The 23,997-nt window shown below is 35.5% G+C and overlaps 1 protein-coding gene across 11 annotated transcripts in view; it reads right to left on the reverse strand.

Moving 5' to 3' along the window:
- SOX6 (SRY-box 6) overlaps nucleotides 1-23,997 on the reverse strand; it is a 715,392-nt gene that overhangs the window by 411,262 nt on the left and 280,133 nt on the right. For all 11 annotated transcript variants that reach the window (XM_018059595.1, XM_018059594.1, XM_018059593.1 and 8 more), the window contains one exon: nucleotides 8,394-8,634. In XM_018059595.1, coding sequence (XP_017915084.1) covers nucleotides 8,394-8,630 — 237 coding nt within the window. In that variant the 5' untranslated portion in view covers nucleotides 8,631-8,634. The remainder of the gene's footprint in view (nucleotides 1-8,393; nucleotides 8,635-23,997) is intronic.

Here is a 23,997-nt window from a genome sequence, read left to right on the forward strand (position 1 = left end):
CCTAAAAACAACACACAACCTTGAATTGATGGCTCAGTTATAATCATAAAGCCCATCCTTTCTCTCTGAGTAAGAGAGGGGTGTAAATTTTTATTGTTCTCTGTTAATTTCCCCAAATCCAAAAACTCAGATTCAGATTCATTCCTTACCCTGCAGTGTCATTCCTCATGGATCCAAGAAAATAGTAGCCAAAAGGAAATCTAAACTCCAATTTTACTGTCAATTTCAGGAAGCAAAATATATAATCATCTTTAATCAACTTCACATACAAAATATATCAGTGTAACAACAAAAAACAAGAAAGGCATTTTGGTAGAAGCACACTAGGTACAAAAAAATTATACAACTGAAGGCCAGATAATAACTCTGGATTTAAGAGCAAAAGTTTCCTCAATCTGTTCATGAATTACTTTAGTTTAATTCTAGCTGGCCCACAGTTGGGCTTCCCTGGTGGCTCAGATGGTAAGGAATCCTCCTGCAACGCAAGAGACCCAGGTTTGATCCCTGAGTCAAAGAAGGTCCCCTAGAGAAGGGAATGGCTATCTATTCCAGTATTCTTGCCTGGAGAGTTCCATGAACAGAGGAGAAACTACTAACTAACCACTAGAATGAACCAAATAATTCCTAAATAGCACTAATTTCCAAAGAAAAAGTCCTAATTCTTTGTCTTTCAAGGTAAACTAATCTCTTCTATTCTTCCCTGTAGAACTCCATGGACAGAGGCACCTACCTGGCAGGCTACACTCCTTGGGGTCGCAAAGAGTTGGGGAAGACTAAGCAATTAACATGCGTAACACCATCAACTATCTACGCTTGACTGAGTGCACATTTGTTCCCAAAAGTTTGATGAACTTGAAACTATTGTATTCCAGGTATTCTCAGTACACTGGCAGTAAAAATTAGATTTAAAAACCCCCAAAATTTGATTAAATTATAATCAAAGCAAAGTTTACAAAATAATTTCTAATCATTTTATTAAATAGGGTTTCCCATTTTCTAGGGCACTAATGAAATATAAATAAGATAGGTAACATGCAAAAATATTCATTCTAATTTTTACCTGGTTGTACAATTTTTATTAGCAAAACTCTGTAATTCATACTTCAGATTCGAAGATGTGGTTTACACAGAGATATTACTATTGAATTTAATTTGCATCATCTAGAAAAATAATGCCTAGAGGTCATGGAACTATTATAATGCCAAAATAATGCTTAAAAGGTTAATAGTATAAAAAATAAATATGTCATCACATTGAAATCTATATTAACAAAAGAAATAATAGCTTGAAGTTGTTCATCTTTTAAAAGGTAACATTTCTCTTGGAAAGCAAGGAAAAGTTCTTACTGCAGAGGACAAACAGTGGGATAATTTACATATGAAGGTAATTAAGGCACATTCATTAGATGTGTTCCAAAAAGATTAGATACGTTCATGGAAGGAACAAAGCAGGGTCTTTCCTGCTTAGTGCAGGTGGATTGACTCAATAATCAAAGAGAGTCCTTACAATCTCATCTCCAAATAAATGGTGGTACCAGAATTTTTCATGTTAAGTTGACTTTATGGAAAGTAACCCTCTTCAAATTAAACTAAGAAGGTCGATCTGGAGGAGTGCAAACACAACCCCAGCTTTTTCCTCTCAAAACAATATGCCATAATATTCACCAAAATCTTATTCATGCTGATCTAGAAGGACTTTAAGATTCATATCTCATTCTAATCTTGAAAAAGTTCAAATTGGTCACGTAAATAGTTAACTGCATGCTATATATACAGATGTATATTTCTTTCCATACCATGCTGCTTAGAAGTATTATAGAAATGTGCAGATTTCATTATTCAAGTTATGGTGTTTCATTACAGTGATGCATCCAAGTCATCACTGGGCAAGAAGGAATTCTGCACAAGCAAGTGTACATTAATCAGAATCACCTATAGACTGAAATTTGTTTGTGAAATTCTGCTTTAATCAGAAAATTACTGGTGTCCTAAGATCAGCTTCCAATGATTGATACTGACCAATTTTAACAAGAAGCTTACTTTTTAAATCTTCTACTATATTCAAATGCTATTTAAATCTATCAAGAAAATAAAACCTGAAGAGAATAGGCCTATTCAATCAAGCCCTTCTGTTAGACTATATTATACCAGACTTTCTATTAGTAATCAATTAGATTTTAAATAATTATCCACAAGTGACTTTTCCTAAGTGTCTGGAAATGCTATAAGTCCTAAGCTACACTTTGGTCTTGAAGGAATATTTGCCAATGGATAATGGATAGGAAAAAATCAAACCATAGGAGCAGCCCTAACATCACGATGAGGTGTACACTAACAGCATATTGTTGAAAGAAATGAAAACAAAATATTTATGACACATAAAGTTATGACGCAAAAATGAAGCAAATTTGAGGAATAGTGGCTGAATCTCAGAAAAGATAATCCTTATTGAACATGAAGGAATGCTGCAAATTATAAGTGAATGCTGATGATGATGGAGTTCATTAAGAGATTCATGTTACAGTCAGAGCTCTGCAAACCCTAGTCACTGGATCTTATACAGCCTCAAAGATTAAAATAAAAATAAACATAGCATATCCCAACTCTTTGAAAACATTATATACTTACAAGTTTATTATACTGAAAAAATATATATACAGGGGTCTGATTTTCCTTGAACTATAAAAATACAAAAGAAATCCAAAACACAGATGTAGCAAAGTACTGGGTTTTTATATTTTGGCAGGTGCTCAATATGCAGCCCACATAATCAAATGTTAATGACTGGAGTGTGTTAATCAGCATGCATACCTGATTCCTTCTTGCCCAAGGGGGGAAAAGCCAGCTATTCCAGAGCATGTCAATGTTTCTACTTTTGATAAAGATTTTGAAAATAGCTAAGTAAGAAAACTTTTCCAAAAAGTATACTTAGAAAGATGTATTAATAATCAGCTTGTTTAAATGAGTCACTTTAGGAAAGTTTTTTAATATACTTTAAATTTTTATTTATTTTTTAATTGAAGGATAATTGCTTTATAGTATTAAATACATATTTTTAATAGCAGGAATGATAAACAAGGTGTGCATATATAAAGGTGATCAGTAGAAACAGTGTCAGACTTTATTTTTGGGGGGCGCCAAAATCACTGCAGACGGCAATTGCAGCCATGAAATTAAAAGACGCTTACTCTTTGGAAGGAAAGTTGTGACCAACCTAGATAGCATATTAAAAAGCAGAGACATTACTTTGCCAACAAAGGTCTGTCTAGTCAAGGCTATGGTTTTTCCAGTGGTCATGTATGGATATGAGAGTTGGACTGTGAAGAAAGCTGAGCGCTGAAGAATTGATGCTTTTGAACTGTGGTGTTGGAGAAGACTCTTGAGAGTCCCTTGGACTGCAAGGAGATCCAACCAGTCCATCCTAAAGGAAATCAGTCCTGGGTGTTCATTGGAAGAACTGATAATGAAGCTGAAACTCCAATACTTTGGCCACCTCACGCGAAGAGTTGACTCATTGGAAAAGACCCTGATGCTAGGAGGGATTGGGAGCAGGAGGAGAAGGGGATGACAGAGGATGAGATGGCTGGATGGCATCACCAACTCGATGGACGTGAGTTTCAGTGAACTCCGGGAGTTGGTAGATGGACAGGGAGGCCTGGCGTGCTGCAATTCATAGGGTTGCAGAGTCAGACACGACTGAGCGACTGAACTGAACTGAACTGAATGTTAACACATTGATCTAGACAGCATTAGTTGTCTATTTCACTATTCGCACCATGCCATAAAATATAGCTTTATTTTTTGGTCCAAACTGTAAGTAAATTTCTGTCATTATGTTTCTGAGATGCATTTAAAGATGGACAATACTGTGTGCTAATATAGTTTCAGAGTTATAGAAAATGGGAAATCATCCATAGGGCTTCCTCGAAAATGTTTCACAACTCAGGGGCAAGGAGGAACATTTTCACTTATTAACAGAAGTCTAGGTTTGAATTTTACTTAAAACGAATGGATATCCAAAAATCCCAAAATGAGAGTGGTAATAATTGATGCTTTTGAACTGTGGTGTTGGAGAAGACTCTTGAGAGTCCCTTGGACTGCAAGGAGATCCAACCAATCCATTCTAAAGGAGATCAGTCCTGGGTGTTCTTTGGAAGGACGGATGCTAAAGCTGAAACTCCAATACTTTGGCCACCTCATGTGAAGAGTTGACTCATTGGAAAAGACTCTGATCCTGGGGAGAATTGGGGGCAGGAGGAGAAGGGGATGACAGAGGATGAGATGGCTGGATGGCATCACTGACTCAATGGACGTGAGTTTGCGTGAACTCCAGGAGTTGGTGATGGACAGGGAGGCCTGGCATGCTGCAATTCATAGGGTTGCAGAGTCAGACACGACTGAGCGACTGAACTGAAGTGAACTGAATAACTAAATTTCTCAAGTCTAAACCTTGCTAGTGTATGTATTTTTTCCCCAGTGCTTCACAGACCCAATCAGGTACCAAATAAATGAATATAAGCCTCACACATGGTTTGAACCAGGAGAACTAGTAGGTTTCACTACATTTTCTAAAGCATAGTCTCAATAAAAGTGAGAAAATAAATTTGGAGTGCTGCCTACTACCTTAAGTGACTAAATCGTATCAAAATCATGGCAATTCAAGTTTCTAAAATCTTTTAAAAGTCACAAAATCAGAAACCTTCTAAAAGTTTCTCACAATATAAAGCATGACTGGAAAGGATTAAATCCTCACTCAAAGTTCCTAGACTACGTTATCATGTAATGGCAATGGCTCCATTCTAGAAAAGGTACAAAATCCACACCAGAATTTTTATGACTCAAAACGAACTATATAGAATGCTTCAGAGTGGATTAGCAACTTTGCTGAACTGAAAGCAAGAAAGACAGAGAAGAGAAATTGTTTGCAAGCAGGGAAGTATTATTCCCAACAGTCATTTATTAAATATCTCAATATGCCTATTATTTTCTTTAAATTGCAACTAAGGATTTATTAACATCTTTTATTTATAGTGGAAAATTACTTTTAAAACTTACCTAGGAGATAAAACTTTCAGGAATTTAAATAGGTCTCTAAAATAAGGGATTCTGATATCTGGACCTGAGGGTCCAGTATGATTATTTCTACCTAATTAGACTAGTAATTAAAAGCCAAATGCATATAATCGCATTTGTCTTAAGATGTATAACATGAGAACGCATGCAAGTGCACGGGTACACATGCATGCAGGAGGTCCCACTTACAATCCTGTCACTTTGGGGATCTTATACGAGACAAGGTTGGTATCTGGACCACATTCCCATAACTACCCCAGAAGTCACCTGTAAACAGCTCTTTGTTAGGCAAAAAGCTTCTGCCCTCACATGGAACACTCTTGGTGCCAGAGCATTGCCTATCTTTCCCCACGCCCTGGTCTCATCAACTTTACTTTGTGTCATAAAATATTATTGACTAAATTTCTACCCAAGTGTATATTACATAAAATATCCTACTCACCCTCTGTGTGAATCTTGTCATCCTCAGACTCTATGGAACTCTTCAAAGAATGACTTCCCTAACTGCCCCCTCCTTCACTCATCATCAAACTCTCACCCGCACTACTGCAACGGCTTTCTTAATAAGTGCCCTTGTTTCTGGTGTCATCTCTTGCAATCCATTCTGTACACAGCAGCTAGTATGATGTTTTCAAAGTACAATAAATCAAATCATGGTAGTGTCCTACTTAAAATCTTCCAGTGGCTTCCTCCTTCACTTAAGTAAACCGAAAACCTCACTGTAGCCTATGATACTCCATAGTACCTGTCATCTGCCTGCCTCCTAGAGTTGATATCATACCATCCTCTCCCTCACCCATTCCACTCCAGACACTCTGTTGCTTCCTATTGCTCCATGCTGATTTTACCAGGTTCAATTATAATGTATAACAAATAGGATCCACTGAAGAAAGTTAAAAATTTCACTTAACTTCATAAAAACTACTCTGGATTTAATTTACTTGAATGTGGAATGGGGCTAAGTGTTTATTAAATTTTACTCTAACCATAGTTACCCTACCCCAGCACTCATATTCTCTGTATATATGTTTGCAAGACTGTCCAGAAACCTAAAATCCGTCTATTGTTTTCCTTTGCTTGGTTGAGAAAACTTGGTCAGTGATATGATCCTTGGGGTATAAGTCATTACAGGTCTGATGTTTCACTTGTTATACGTTACTGAATCTATCAAATGAAAAGGGAGCACAAAAGGGAATTTCCAAGTGCAGCTGCTATTTCCCAATTGTTAAATCCTTTTATTATACCATATAAGTACACAGCTGGGAAATACCATAGAGTGGGAGCTAAAACAAAATATTTTGGCTTCCAGACATTCAGAATATACAAAGGCTCCAGTGGAAAGTAATGATTGATATCAGAAGAGAATGAAAGTTTGAAAATACTTCCAGCAAATATGATTTCTTTTATGTTAATATAACATATTTGTATGCTTAAACTATTTTATGCTACCATAAATCCCACTTAACATAAATTTGGTAAGCAAATTATTAATATCTATTTTCTGACAAAATATTAGATCATAAAACTTTGAGACTAAATCACCAAAGCAATTTTGCACTTGCTAATATACAAACTAAATTTTACTAAGTAAAATGTAAAGAGTGCTCTAAAGAAGTAAAATCTGAACTGTATTATTTCTGCCTCAACTTGTATTTTCCAGTGTAGTTATTTTGATTTGTGCATAAGCATATTTGGCATAAAACTTAAAAATATATCTTGAACCCACCCCTTCTCTTTATCTGATCTGCCTCTACACTAATCCAGGCCACCATCATCTCTACCTGGATTTCTCAAACAGCTTTCCCGCAGATCTTCCTCCTTTCACTCTGTCTCCCTCCCATCTATTCATAATACAGTCAGAAATTCTCTTTTTAAAGTTCTTAAACACTTCAAGGCTTCCTATTCTGCTTAGAATCAAATCTCACTTCCATAAAGTTATCTATTAATATAAGATCTTGTTGGATAACTGGTCCCAAACAATCTTTCCAACCATATCTTTTCTTTTCCCTATGCAAGGAAAACAAATCTTCCAGTGGGTCTAATTGTATGATGATGATCCCCTTTGAATCTAAAGTTGGTCTAGAACAGTTAGTCTAGTCCAATTCTCGATTTCTCATCTATTGCTTCAGAGTACTAATTGGGACTGAGAAATCATCTGAAAAAGAAAAATGTCTGCTTCCATAAATTATGGAATTAAGTCTTTGAACTAGTTTAGAGACAATAGAGCAAGAATTTTTATATATAAAAAAAGGCATTTTTAAATATTACTGAATTTTTTATTAAAGGATAAAACTTTTCTTCATTTCCCACTTAAAATATTTTTCATTAATTTAACCAAGAGTTAAGACATGTAAAACAGGGTTTAAAATTCCTAATCTAATAAAATATGCCAAGATTTCGCTCAGTTATAAATGTTAAAAAAATTGAATACTTTTGCTTTAAACTAGATAAGTAATGTCGCTTATTATGGTGCCTGTTTAAATGGTTACAGGTAGAACTTAACATGAGAAAGTAGGCTAATACATTGCATGTATTTGATGCTGTTCTACCTTTAGGGCAAAATCCTGCAGTTTGACTGAATGATACTTAGGAGCTTTGCATGTCCTTTTGAAATTAACATGTAGGCACATAAGTGAGAAAAGCTTTATTATTAATCAAGAATGACTGTTAAAAATGATAAATACTTGCATTTCCTTACTGAAGATGTATTCACTCTATGACCTTATTCACATAGGTATGTTTGCTTATTATAATTTTTCCATATTAATATATGACCACATTTTATTGGATCATACCTATTTTGTGTTATTATTAAGTTCACTATCTTAAACACAGGGAATCAAAAAATAAGATAACCAAATTTTCCTCAAAATTAAACTAAATCCCTTTTGGCAAGTTGATCTAATAATGAACAAAATCTAAACCACAAACCATTTTCCAATTTTCCCACTAACTAGTAGTATATTAATAATAGACATGGTGGCTATTTTCATGTACTATGCTGTGCTTAATCACTCAGTCATGTCCAACTCTTTGTGACCCCATGGACTGTAGCCCACCAGGCTTCTCTTTCCACGGGGTTCTCCAGGCAAGAATACTGGAGTGGGCTGCCATGCTCTCATCCAGGGGATCTTCCCAATCCAGGGATTGAACCCAGGTCTCCCACACTGCAGGTGGATTCTTTACCATCTGAGCCGCCAAAGCCTGAACACAAATAACTCTAATGCTACAAATTTTGAGCTTTCTCTAAAACACATATTTGTAATGAGCCCATAATAACAGACACGTTTAGGGACAGTGGCCAGATTTTAAAAGCTCACCATTCTTTGCTGAGACGACAGAACACTGTCCCAGTCAGCATCCTGTTGAATGGTATTGACAAGTGTTGGTAGCTCCTCAGAGTGAGGTTTGTTGTGCATTATGGGGTGCAGAGGCAGATGGGAGGCCACATGTTGATCACTGCCCTCTTCCTTTTCCCTTGAGGTCAAATCTTGGGTCATTGCTTCCTCTCCATCAGCTGTACAGGCAAATGGAGAGGTGGCTTGCTTGGAAGACATTCTTCTACAAAACAAGGAAACAACACAGATTTTTAAAAGGACTGTCAATGACAAAAGAATAAACCATCACTTATATTTTACTAATTCAGAAGAAAAGGAAAGTTCTCTAACTTCAGAAATATTTATGATCTAATCTAAATCACTGAAAAAGAATTCTTAGCTTATCTGTTTCACTTTCCTCTTTGCTTTTAACTCAGCAAACTTCCCAGTAATTGCTGTACATTTTCTTCTTTACCAATCCACAAATGAAAATATTATGGAATGAGTTTTCATAATGTATAGTATATGTATGTGTGCATTTTCCTCTCAGTTCTCCCAACTAAATTATTAAGAGTAATTCAGTTGATGGCTAGCAACAACAACAACAACAAAAATGAATAGAAAAAAATGAAAAAAAAAAAAAAGAAAAAATAAACAGCAGATGAACCAGTTGGGAGAATGAATTTACAAGCATCCAAATTTCTCTTATGCTTTACATAGAAACAAAGGAAGTCTATGTAAGAAAATATAATCAGGAGAGAAAGTAATCTATGATGAAAATCCTAAACAAACTTGGTCCAGACATCTTTAGTTTACACCTTATGTTAATGAGTACTAGGCCTAACACTGACTAGTGCCAACCTGATCTTTTTGTAAAGACCTTCAAGGCGTCTCAACTGCTATAACTAAACTTTTAAGTGACATATTGATTGAGTGGCTAATTGTGCTAGATTATTCTTAAGGCAATTTTGTGACATTTTAATTGAGTACATGAAACAACTATGCCTCTGTTTTATATTAGAAAGTATATATAAGATTCAAAGCATCTACTATGAACATAGTAAAATGCCTGAGTGCTTGCATGCTAAGTCGTTTCAGTCATGTCTGACTCTGCAACCCCACAGATTGTAGCCCACCAGGCTCCTCTGGCCATGGGATTCTCCAGGCAAGAATACTGGAGTGGACTGTCATGCCCTCCTCCAGGAGATCTTCCCAACTCAGAGATCAAACCCTTGTCTCACGTATCTCCTGCATTGGCAGGCGGTGTTCTTTACCACTAACATCATCTGGGAAACCCAGTAAAGTGCCTACTATGCATAATATTTTCAAAACTCCAAAAACAATTACTGAACATTCTCTATGTATCTACAAGTAAACATCAACTACAATCAACACAAGGTCTTCTTTCTGTACTTTCATATACAATCAGAAAATCATGATTATTAAACAGAATTTCAAACCTTTTAAAATATTTCTTTATCAAGATGATTTTCTTAGCTATTGTGCTAGAAATAAAGTCACTAAAAGTTTATAACTTAAAAGAAGAGGCAACTGAATATTTTTCTAAAACTTTACAATGCTTTTGTTTTATAGCTTATTTAGCTCTAAAATTGCTGTGTAACGAAAGGAATAAAATCTCCACCTTAATTGCTCTTTAACATTAATTGATTTCATACCATTTTTTAAAAAATGCACAAATCAGTTAACATAGGAAACCACATGAGCATTTTTCAAATTAGCAAATCATTAACTTGCTAGTACTGTTTCTACAGACAAATAAATACTGATTAAAGGGTCTAGAAATCTGAGATTAACAGTTAAATTTACAAATCTGTCACATGCTTTCATGAATATTGCAGTGAAGGAAATATCAAGTGCAAAGAAAAATAATTAAGTTAATTCCAATTTAAACAGTAGTTTTTATGTAGCAGCCCATGTTTCACATAGGATTTAACAGCTAATGCTAAATTTCTCACAATTAATGAGGGGGCTCAGATTTAGTATCCTACAGTGAAAAAAATTAATATAAGATCAGCTAATCTAATTATGCACAGTTCTAAATAAAAGTATTACAGGCTTTTGAAGTGCTTTGAAACATATTAAAATGCTGATACCTACTTTATTAATCATTGTATAAATGGTAAAAAAATAATCTATTAGACTTGATACTAGAAAATAATATGGAGAAAAGAAAGTACAGAAGTATATCTATGTTTTCTTTGAGGAGAAAAAGGTGAAATGTTCTAAAGAGTACTATATCAAAGAATTAGTTAAGACTATCCTTGACTAATTTCTTTCAATACTGACAAGTGGAGAAATGTATATAAACTTACAGAAAATGATACCACAGGATGCTTCTTAGTATACCAGAATCATCTAGAACTTATTTCACCAGCCTCATAATCACTATAGTAAAACCAGGCAAATTATAACTGTTCTGCAAGTTTATCAAGAGCTTGCCATTAACAAGAGTGTTTTCATAGTTCAGATAATAACGGTACCAATAATGTAATCATTCACATTAAAGACAAAAGAATGAATTTACTGCTGCTTTTTAAAACCGCTAAATACAATTGAAAGTCAGAATCCAAAACTCAGAGTGACTTTAGTTCCCCAACAAACATCCTCTTATTATAAAGTGACTTGGCTCCTTCCAATAGCAATATCTGTGATTGTTGGTTTAGTATAAATTAATCACAACACAAAACCCAAAATGAAAAGTCTCTTAAGAATAATTTCAACTATAAACTGCACCAGTGAACAATAGTGCACAATCCCAATTAAACACAACCATGCAGCTGTAAAAATAGATGAAATCTGTCCAAAGCCATGGGTTGAGTTTAAAGGCTGGTTTGTTAGAGTGTTTTCTTAAGGAAGGCTGGGCCCTCGGTCTTAATCAGCCAATAAATTATTTCCTGCAATTACATTAAATAGAAAATTATCTTCAAATGGGGAGTGTTAATTGAAAATCAAAATTCAGAGGGAAGTTTAGAAATTACACGCTGAATACAATTAGTGAGGAAAGGCTTCACCTCTACTTCATCAACAGTCTTCTGGTGATTCCTCCAGTGACCATTCAGGAAAGCTATCAATTTATAACATCACACAATCTGTGTTTTATTTGCACCTACAAATACAAATGTGTATCAGGGTTGCAAATAAAATATAGGCTGCCAACAAAAAGCTATATTAAATCTGACTGTTCATCCTCAGTTCCAACTTCATTAAGGGACAAAGAAGAGAAATGGATAGACCATAATAGTTAACAACCAAGGAAGGCTTACTCAACTTCAAAATCCTTCCCTTTAGGAAAGAAATTAACATTTTTTGTTCTAAGAATACTTTGCATATCACATTTTATTTAATTTCTTGTGTTTCTATAGTTCTCAATATGTTGTTAGCAGAGAAAAAAGGTGACTTGTTCTTTTAGCTAGGTATTGCCTCATTGTAGACATTTCCTTTTGATAAAATTATTGGGCTTATTTCAGGTTTGTCTTTTACTGATAGTTTTGTTAAAGCTTTTTGTTTTAGATGGTGATTTTGTTGCATTTTTTAAAGGAAAATGTGCACAAATTCTTTTTTAATGAAGTTTATTAAATGTCTTGCTACTGCTGCTAAGTCGCTTCAGTTGTGTCTGACTCTGTGAGACCCCATAGACGGCAGCCCACCAGGCTCCCCCGTCCCTGGGATTCTCCAGGCAAGAACACTGGAGTGGGTTGCCATTTCCTTCTCCAATGCATGAAAGTGAAAAGTGAAAGTGAAGTCGCTCAGTTGTGTCTGACTCTTAGCAACCCCATGGACTGCGGCCCACCAGGCTCCTCTGTCCATGGGATTTTCCAGGCAAGAGTGCTGGAGTGGGGTGCCATTGCCTTCTTTGATTAAATGTCTTAGATTTACTTAAATTAAATGTCTCAGATTCAATTTACTGATTACTTTTGCACAAGTATTTTGTTATAGAATCCTTCAATTTTCCGATTACTTTCTCATTTATCTCAGTTCTTTACTTTAGCTTTCCCTTTCACTAGACCAACTAAACTGTATTGAGGAAGCTGCAGAGATACTTTACTTTTGGTAATGCCTTCACTATAATCTTTGCACATGGCTACTCTTCTTTAGAAACTCATAGATCAAATATACACTTGCTTTAATGTTTTAAAATATCACATGGGATGCTGATTTTTATTTTTAATCCTCATAGCAGTAATTTTCCATTACAAAAACTTCCACCCCCATAGTGTATTAGAATAGTATCTTAGTTTAGCTGCTGCCCAGATGGAACTAATGGGCTTCCCTGTGGCTCAGCTGGTAAAGAATCCGCCTGCAATGCAGGAGATCTGGGTTTGATCCCTGAGTCAGGAAGATCCCCTGGAGAAGGCAAAGGCTACCCACTCCAGTATTCTGGCCTGGAGAATTGTATGAACTGTATAGCCCATGGGGTCACAAAGAGTCAGACACGACTGAGTGGCTTTCACTTTCACTTTCATATACAACTAATAAGCAAAAGAATTAAAATCTTTGTGAAAATGGTCAATTTCTATGTGACTTAACTTTGTTTTATTTTTGCACTATTATAACTTAAAAATCATTCAAATGAATTGTTTTTTTAATTTGTATTAAAAAAAAAAAACTCCCTAGCTATATACCCCCTGAAAACAGGGGTTTATAATGGAAGTGCTGACACAACCCTAACTAAAGCAGCACAAATGTTGCCGCTATAATACACAAAATCAAGTTCTATTATTCTAAACTATCCTCGCTCATGGGATTTTTCTTTACTGTGCTCCCAGCCAAACTGCTGAAGCATGAAAAATTTAAATGCAATCAAATGCGCCCAATTCTACTTTACTAGAACAAGTGTCTACAGTGGTACAATCTTAAAAGGAGATGCAACAGATTTGTTTGGTGTTTTTTTTAACTGTTTATTTATAATACAGTGCATTGGAGATAAAATAAAAGAGGAAATTACACTCACATGGTACCAGTGTATTGACTACACAGAGTACATTATAATCAGAGAGAAAAACTACATTGTCAACTTATCACATTGGTTAAACAAGATGGTTTTCTGGGGCATAGCTATTATCAAGTAAAATCTCCAAAGAGAATTACATATCTTTGGGACACATAAAACTAAATTCCCATCATGTGTTCCCCGAGTTTGAAATGTCTCTGCCCAGCAGATCAAGTGAATTCCCAGGATGCCAGCCACTGGGAAGAACTTCAGGGCTTAGACTTCTGAAAATGAGATGGTAGGAGATAAAGGCCCCAGTAATTGATAAAGTTTTCTAGGAAGCCAGTAAGAGTGCTTCTAGGAAGATTATTATTTTATTCCAAAACTCCAGGATAAAATTTGAATGCTTAGACCATTATCAACCTACTCAGACAGTAAATTTATTTTATATTCTTTAACAAGAAATCAAGATTAGCTGGTCCAAGACTGGGTAAAATGGTGAGGACTGGATATCTACACATTAAGTATTCTATCTCAGACAAACCTTGCTTTCTAGAACTTTAAATCTTTCTTATTTGGTAGTGCTATTTTTTAAAGTCATTTTTATGTCTAAAAGTTAGGAATTTTTAAAACAACTTTCTCATAAGGCACAGTCACTTGAAATTGCTTTTTTCTCCCTTTTACCATTGCTTGGAAAAAATTCACTTCAATACTATCATTTGGGACTAACATAATTATCCAAAGAAACCACTGAATTTATTAGAACAATATTTTAACCTGTTTTTTTTTTAATGTTTTCATTACTTCTAAGGTTATTATCAAATGGCATTCATTTCTTAGGTGTGCTACATTTACTCAAAAGAAGCCCTGTTTTTAACATAAAGCAACATTTTAATAGTTGGTTTATTTAAAGAAAAAATTAAAAATTCAGGCCAACATTCACATTTATTTTTGCAACTCAGCCCCAGGCTACCAAGGTAGACTTATTTCAGTCACATACTTCACTGTTAATTTAATGCTGCAATTGATTTGATACTGAGAAATAAACAACTAATTTTCCAAAAATATAACACAGTGCCTCTCATTTTAAGGAGCATGAGTAACAGATATGTTCAGCTGCCAAAATGCACAATACCCAGAAACCCCTACAAAAGATGCCAGTCCACCCAGCCTAAGGCAAAGAGTGATTTAAAAACCCTCTTCCTGAACCTCTAATTTCCACCCATAAGTATTGGGACAGGCCGAGGGAGGGCTCCTTTTCAGACATTAAAATTAAGACAAACCTTTTTAAACTTTTCTCCACCCACCCGCAATTCACTCATGTAGAGCCTAAGGGTTGTTTTTGATTCTCTGCATTGTTTTATCCAGCACTAGCACCTGTCCCTCACTCTACCTCCAAACTTCCCTAGGCTTCTGCCAGCTTTTTCTCCCTCTTCTATCTCCTTAAAAGCAAATCAGAAAATTCCATGAAAAAGGTTACTGCTTTCAGAGCTACCCTGGAGAGTTATAAACCTATCTTTTAAAGTTTGTAGTGGCTCTTTCAGAATATATATGGTAACGTATACAGACAATATCTGCTAGAAGAAAACTCACTAATTTGAGTTAGCTGTCAAATCAGTAGTGATGAGGCAAATGAAAAAGGCTTGAAGCCCTTGAAGTATGTCTAAGAAAGGGCTTAAATTAATGGAGTTTGACTTATCTAAGGCTTCTAATTTTTCACACCAAAGCTCCAAAATTGTCTTCAAAGGCCTTCTGAGGTTCTTACAAAACAGGGACTACCTGGAACAGATTCTTCTCAAGTCATCAAAGTTTGTGTTTCTAGAGTTTATATTTAGCTGACAATATTGCTGTCACTTTATATAGCTTAAGACTGTTCTTTGGACTAGAGCTCATATGTCTTGGAATGCTTTGACTCATGAATTGTTTCTCCTGATAATGTTACATCACGTAACCACCTCTGTCTAATTGGTTAGTATCTGCTGGAAGAGGCAGGCAACCAGCCTAATGACTGGCCTGCCTGACGGATTGCCTATGGAAAACCTATAATTATTACATGTGTCTCTGAGTATCCAGTTTCTTCCTGGGATCAAAACAACTTGCCTTCATGTAACCTCTATACTTTTTGCTTAATAGAAATAATACTGAATTTTTCTCAAAGCTAATCCACCAATTACTTGTTGAGATCTTTGCTTTGGAAAGCCAGGCCTAGAATACATTAATAAAATCAGTCACCTAACAATAAGAGAAAAACCAAACAATGGCTACTATAAATATACTTACTAAGAGGATTTTAATCACACACAATGATTTTATCCCTCAAGTGAAAGACTTCTATTTGGCTTGAGTGAAAGAAAGCTGTCTAAAATAATAGTAAAATGAACTTATTTATATACATTCACTTTGAATCTCCTCTTCACATGAAATGAGAACCATAGTTTTTAAAGTAAATACCAAATATGTCTTTGTCAGCTTGAAACAAATCTGCAATTATGAAAGCCCAATTACAGGATATCTTATCCAATTATCAATAAAATTATAAACCAGAACAATAACTTCTCAGAGAGAAAGGGTAGGTAGGAAGCTGTCACCTCTATTTTCACTTTTCAGTATTGCCAGAAAAAAGAGAAAAATGAACACTGATACTATGTAGTTTCAAAAAGTGAAGGCTCACAAATGGTATCAGTGAGCAAAATTATGTAAGAAAGCTAATCTCTGAGGTTCTCCTTTAGCTAAATAAAGCAAGCCAGCAATTTCTCTATTTCATGTAATGAAATAAGGTACAAACTTCAGGTTCCTATCAAATAAGAGGAGAAAGACTAGGAAGAAGAGGAAGCGTGAGGGGAACAGGCGAGGGTGGGGAAGGAGAGGAGAAGGGGGAGGGGCAAGGGGAAAGGGGAGGAGAGAAACAACAGTGGCTTTGCAGTTCATTTTCAGTTTGTCTACTTAATGAAAACCTCATTGTACAACACTGAAAACCATTTCCAGCAGGCAAAGTATTTCTGATTCAGCAGAGGTTACACAAGCATCAAAGCAGTTAAATATAGGTGCCAAGCCACATTGCCAGGAGCTCTTAGTACTGTGAGTTAGTGTTACCTGACAGCTTAGTGAATATAAAATTACTTGTTTCTCCAATTGAAGACAATCAAATTGTCACCTTCCATTGTAATAATGCACAACTAGTGATCAGCAAAGTGCAAACATAATTACCATGAAGAAAACAAAAAATCAAATCTAAATCTCTCTACAGAGTAAACACATCTATCTGGCTTCCCCCAAAAAGGAGTGCATTTTAATGCTGAATGCTGTGATGCAATCTGTTATTTAAGAACAAGATTTATTAGTCTTACAGTAAATTAAAATGGAAAACAATAAGAAAGACCAATTAATAAAAAATGAATACAAATACTAACAAGAGCACTACAACTTTCCAGAGCATAAGGCCTTACAAACTGTTATCAGTGCTGTCTCTGCTGATAATGTTGTTTATATTAGCAGTAGGACCATTATAAAAACTACCCTTTCAGATATTTCTCTCTAGCCTAGAAAGCTTTCAGCAGGTTGAAAAAGACAGGTATTATTCAAACTTCAAAAGCTTTTGTCTTATTTTTTCCTAAAAATGAAAGTTATGCCTTATTATTGTCTTCTAAAGTGATTTGTATATCCGAGGTCAAAATTTCACCTCATAAAACTGACTTAGTATCTATCTCTATCCAAGTTTACAAAAATAACCAAACACTGAGTACATGTCCACAATTTTTATTTATGCTGAGACACTCAGCATCTGGAATTCTTATCCAAATTTGGTGGCCAGATTGGCCCACTATGAAAGTGATTTCAGTAACCCAAAGCTGGGTTAGCATTAAAGCCCTGAAAATTTGACATGTTTTTCCTGCATGCTGAAAATTCCTAAGTAATCTATATAAATATAGATGTTGCTCCAGCCAAACTGCTTTTTTAAAAGGTATTACTAAAGTGATTTTATATCTAACTCAAAGTTTAAAGCACTCAGATTTACATTATTCTTTCCAATATGACAAAAACTATCTTTCCATTTCAAAACACTCCTAACATAGGAGTTTTCTTCCTCATCAATAATGTCCTTCTTTGAATTAAAACGTGTTCATCATTGCTAATTATTAGAAAAAAATGTGTTTCAAAACTACAATGAGGTATCACCTCACACTGGTCAGAATGGTCATCATCAAAAAGTCTACAAATAATAAACCCTGGAGAAGGTGTGGAGAAAAGGTGGGAATGTAAATTGATGCAGCCACTATAGAGAACAGTATAGAGGTTCCTTAAAAAACTAAAACTAGAGCTTACCATATGATCCAGAAATCCCATTCCTGAACCAGAAAAGACGAAAACTTTAATTCAAAAAGATACATGCACCTCAATGTTCATTGCAGCACTGTATATAATAGTCAAGACATGAATGCAACCTAAATGTCCATCAACAGAGGAATGGATAAGTAAGATGTGGTACATACATACAATGGGATATTACTCCGCCATAAAAAAATGAAATAATGCCATTTGCAGCAACATAAATTACACCTAGAGATAATCAGACTAAGTGAAGTAAGTCAGCAGAGAAAGGCAAATATCATATGATATCACTTATATGTCAAATCTTAAAACACAACACAAATGAACTTATTTACAAAACAGAAATAGATTCACAGACATAGAAAACAAACTTACAGCTGCCAAAGGGGAAACAGGGAAGGGATAAATTAGGAGATTGGGATTAGCATACACATAATACTATTCATAAACTAGATAAACTAGGACCTACTGTATAGCACAGAGAATTATATTCAATGTCTTGTAATAACCAATAAGGGAAAATAAACCAAAAAGAATACACACACACATATATACATATATATGTGTATATATATACATATGAATCACTTTGCAGTGTACCTGAAACTAGAACAACATTGTAAATCAATTCTATACTTTAATAAAAAAGAATGTCCTCCTTTTTATCAGAAAAATATATTTTATATATAATATCTGATATTTCCAGTCTTGCTTTTGCTGACTGTATAGAGCTTCAGCCTTTCAGAAAACTAAGATCATGACATCTGGTCCCATCACTTCATAGCAAATAGATGGGAAAATAGTGGACATAGTGACAGACTTTATTTTGGGGGCTCCAAAATCACTGCAGATGGTGACTGCAGCCATGAAGTTAAAAGACTCCTTGGAAGAAAAGTTACAACCAACCTAGACAGCATATTAAAAAGCAGAGACATTACTTTGCCAACAAAGGTCCATCTAGTCAAGGCTATGGTTTTTCCAGTGGTCATGTATGGATGTGGGAGGTGGACTGTGAAGAAAGCTGAGTGCAGAAGAATTGATGCTTTTGAACTGTGGTGTTGGAGAAGAATCTTGAGAGTCCCTTGGACTGAAGGGAGATCCAACCAGTCCATCCTAAAGGAAATCAGTCCTGAATATTCATTGGAAGGACTGATGTTGTAGCTGAAACTCCAATACTTTGGCCTCCTGATGCAAAGAACTGACTCATTCGAAAAGACCCTGATGCTGGGAAACACTGAAGGTAGGAGGAGAAGGGAATGACAGAGGATGAGATGGTTGGATGGCATCACTGATTCAATGGACATGAGTCTGAGTAAACTCCGGGAGTTGTTCATGGACAGGGAGGCCTGGTGTGCTGCAGTCCACGGGGTCACAAAGAATCGGACAAGACTGAGTGACTGAACTGAACTGAATTGAACTGATATTCCCTTTTTACCTGATACTTCTGTTCTAAATAATCTCAGGTATAATCCTCTAAATCAAAAATGGATCAGGTAAAGGAGAAGGGGAAGCACAGCAAAGAGTGAAAGTGTAATGAATTAGCAACTGTCAACAACATATGATTCCCTGAGCTTGAATCTCAGCATTTAAATTCAGATATTTACAGATCATTTCATAGAAGGATACTTTCATTCTTTATAAACCTGAAATGGCCACCATTCCTCTGTTTTATTAGTAAAGAGTGGAGAAGGGTGAGATGAAGGTACTGGGTTGACTTCATGGCAAAATTAAAAGCAGAATATAGATAGAAGAAATAGGAGAAAGGGAAAGGCTAAAGTCCAGTTACAGTTTTATTATAATTAGAAATAAATTTCATATCATTAAGAGAAATCTGAATGTGAGAAGTAAGATTGTTCTAAAAGCAAAGATCTTTTTCATTCATCTTGCCAAAAAGCTCTTTTTTCAAAGGGTCTTACTTATAACCTTGACACAATAAAAACCTCTCTGCAAAGAGGGTGGCAGGAGGTGGGAGGGGGTCATGTGGTTCAATCAGTATTTTTCAACTTCAGTGATGAGTAATATATTCCTAAAATTATGATCCTACAGAATATTCCTCACAATATAATAATAATAAAAAGTGTCCACAAAAAGAAGACAAATCTGTTGTCAGAGAATGTCTTTTAGACCCATGGAAACAAATGCTTATATAAATGTTACCAAAAGCTTAAGATAAGTGGAAGAAAACAGAAAACATTAAAAGATTTCATTTTTTTAAGTTTATTCTATATGTTCCATGAGCATAGGGATTATGACTACCTTGTTTATTAACAGATCCCCAGTGCTCAATATATTGCGCAACACATTGCAGATAAACGGTAATATTGGGGAGGAAAGAGTGAGGGGAAATTAAGGATGGAGAGATGAGAAAATAGTGTTTTTTTTTTTAATTAAGGTATCTCTATAATCACAGAAAATGCCACTCACATGTTAATGCTACCAACCCATATATTATTCTTTCTCTATATCCTTTTTATTAAACATCTCATTCCTTGATATCTAAATTATTATTTTTATGTCTATATTCCCAATAATGAATTCTCTCATCTCCCTGAAATACAACAATCCTCAAATGACTGCTAGAAAAGTATATCAAGATTATGCCAAGATGTACTTGCTATGTCATATTCAACAAAACTTAAAATTAGATTCATAGGGGATTTCCCTGGTGATTAACAGTTAAGAATCTGCCTGCCAAATGCAGAGACATGGGTTCGACCCCAGGTTCAGGAAAATTCCACATGCTGCAAGGCAACTAAGCCCATGTACTACAGCTACTGAAGCCTGCTCACCCTAGAGTCTGTGCTCTGCAACAAGAGAAGCCACCAACCACAATGAGAAGCCTGTGCATCACAGCTAGAGAGTAGCCCGCCTCGGTCTGACACAGAGAATATTCATGTGTAGCAACAATGACCCAGTACAGTAAAAATAACAAATAAATAATTATTTTCAAATAAATAATTTTTTAAAAATTAGATTCATTCTTTTTGCTCAACACCCCCCCTCATTCATTCACACCCAGGGAAGCATCGTGCTCAGAATCATCCAAGTTCAAAACATGAACACCAAATCTATCTCCTCTTTTCTATCCTTGCTCGTCATTGCCAGCCTGTCATTAAGCTCCATCAACTCTTCTTAATAATGTTTTTCACGCTCATACCTTCTTACCATACTCATGATCACCTTTGTACAGGGCTTTATTACACTTCATACCTTGACTCTTGACAAGAGACTGTAAACTGATATCCTTAATTTCAGGATCTCCACCTCCAAATCAGTCTTACTGCCACCCCCAGTATTAAGCCATTCTCTTGATCAAGAAAAATCAGTGGCTCTCCTCTGATGACAGAAAAAGTCCAAACTCCTGACTCTGGCATTCAAGGCCCTCCATCCAGATCCAATCATTCTTTCTAAGCTTATCTTCTAGTAGTCTACACTTTAACCTTCTACTCTTGTAGACTGATACACTCAGACTTCACTTAATTGCTACCTCCCAGCCTTTGCTTTGCCTGTCTTTCCCTATTTCCTTAGCCTTCCTTTCTTATCACTAGGAAACTAACTAAGCCTATTCCAGATAACTAGATCCACCCATCTTCTAATCACTTCTAATAAATACCCTGAAATTTTATTTTTTATAACCCATTCAACACAATACAATCTTAAACAATCTTTTTAAAATATATACTATAATTATATTTTTATGCATTAGTTGCTCAGTCATGTCCAATTCTTTGCAATCCATGGACTACAGCTCACCAGGCTCCTCTATCCATGGAATTCTCCAGGCACGAATATTGGAGTGGGTAGCCCTTCCCTTCTCCAGGAGACCTTTCTGACCCAGGGATTAAACCCAGGTCTTCTGCATTATAGGTAGATTGTTTACCACCTGAGCCAGTAATCCAAATCAGATTATAAATTTTTCCAAGGAAAGAACAAAATACTAGACTTCTCTGTATTCCCACAGCAGCTAGTACATATTTTACACAAAGAAAACACTCCATAAATATTTGCCTAATTATATAAATTTTATTAAATGAACTGGTGGAAATAAATTTAGGGTTTTCATTTAGCTGGAGGATTTAAAGTAAAACTTCCAGATCTCTGCATATAACTTGGCTCTTCAGGGCTCTCCTCTTCCCTCACCCCCTGGTCAATTAAATTCATTTTATACTTCAAAAGTTCTACATATTCTGTGGGAAAACAAATCATCAATCTATTGTTAAAAACATTCAAAAAGATGGATAGATGGATAGACAGATGAACAGCTATGGATGGATGGATAGATGTTGAAGAGATGATTGAAGAGATACATAAATAGTATTTGCTAGATGTTTAGAAAGTATCAGTTCCTTTTGCTGAGCACTGTTGCATATCTTATCTCAGCCCTCAAAACAATTACAATTAGGTAACACACATAAATTATCCCTGTTCTACAGAAAAGGAAACCAAGGCATGAAAATGTTTATTTAAAAAATATTAAAACTTGCCTAAGGTCACACCTAGTAAATACAGAAGGCGGAATTTAAACTCAAGTGATCTAAATCCAGGGAATATGCTATTAGAATTAAAGGTAACTGATAATAAATCTAACTTAAATGAAGTAACTATTTTCAATTATCTGAGTTTTTACTAGTTCATATACTTCTTATAGAACTTTATTTTTAATATTCAAATTAGATATTCTAGATATTCATTTAATCCAAGCATAGTCACAGAATTTTCTTTCTTTCCTTTTCCCCTTTTTCCTTCCTTTCTACTTCTAGGATTCAAGGTACTCGGTTACTGATTGAGAACTGTAAAAGGAGAGAGGGGAGCAGAAAGGAGAGCAGGTAACATTCTAACCAATCCAATTGACTCTTTCACAATGAAATTGCTGACAGAAGTAGTCACAGCTATTGGAATACAAATCTTAAAGATTCACTGTCATTTTCATACAGTAAATCTTATAATAAATATTTGTTGGTTATTAATGATCTATGCTTCCCCTGAAAGATCATGGTCCTGACAACTGTGGTGTTGAAGAAGACTCTTAAGAGTCCTTTGGACTGCAACGAGATCAAACCAGTCAATCCTAAAGGAAATCAATCCAGAATATTCACTGGAAGGACAGATGCTGAAGCTGAAGCTCCAATATTTTGGCCACCTGATGCGAAGAGCTGACTCATTACAAAAGACTCTGATGCTGGGAAAGATTGAAGGCAGGAGGAGAAGGAGATGACACAGGATGAGATGGTTGGATGGCATCACCGACTCAATGGACGTGAGTTTGAGCAAGCTCCAGGAGATGGTGAAGGACAGGGAAGCCAGACGTGCTACAGTCCGTGGGTTCACAAAGAGTCGGACACAACTGAGTGACTGAACAACAAAATGCTTGCCCTGGCATGCTTTTTCTGATTAACCTAGATGAACAGCATTTAACTATATTCTAATAGAGACAATTGTGAGATAAAATAAGGATGTCAATTCCCATTCATTTCAAAGGTCCAGATAAGTATGAGACCCAATTTCTACCTTACAGCTCTTACCAGAAAAGCCATACCAGAAGCATCGTATACAACTGGAACTGTTTCACTGCAAAAGTGGGTGTTAAGGAGAGCCTCGAGGGAAAATTAGAAGTACTTAAGCGGTATACATTTTAATACATCACCCATCTAGAATTCATTGTAGGAATGCAGAGTTAATTTAGATATTCTCTTAAAATCTGACAACCATATAGCATTGCATACACTCTAACTTCTGGCAGGGCAGGCCAGAAGAATTTCATACACAAGGGCATTCATTTTTATAAATTATAACTGTGAAAGTTGAAGAAAGGTTTTCAGTGCTGACCCAAATTTCCACATTTTTAATATACACCTACAAGTCTGGTTTCACACAGAAAGTACTGCTCTCTTGTATTTTTACTACCTCCGCCACCCTTCCCTACTCCTTATAGCTATTTACTTCAAGTTTCACACTTGCACTTGCTGGTAACATATTATCATAAACCATTCCAGGAGAGTATTAGAATCCAATGTTTCCATGGATCACTGCACAGAATTATTTGCATTATCATTATAGAAGACAACTATGACTACTGACTGTCTTGCACACTAAGGGGTTCTTTACCAAGTACCTATATGCACACCTATCAAGCCACTGAAGTTCTAGTTTTCCCAAGCTTTGCTATGGGAAAAAAACTACACTATTTATCCAGTTTTGTTTCTTCTTCTCACATAAGCACCACCTCACAATCTCCCAAAATAGAAACATTTTAATATGCCTTGTCTATTAGTTTTTTTCAATTTCTTCAAAAGTACATCTTTTATTTGCATCCATCCAGTGCCTAGA

The sequence above is a fragment of the Capra hircus genome, chromosome 15, assembly GCF_001704415.2.
Source record: "Capra hircus breed San Clemente chromosome 15, ASM170441v1, whole genome shotgun sequence".
NCBI lineage: Eukaryota > Metazoa > Chordata > Mammalia > Artiodactyla > Bovidae > Capra > Capra hircus.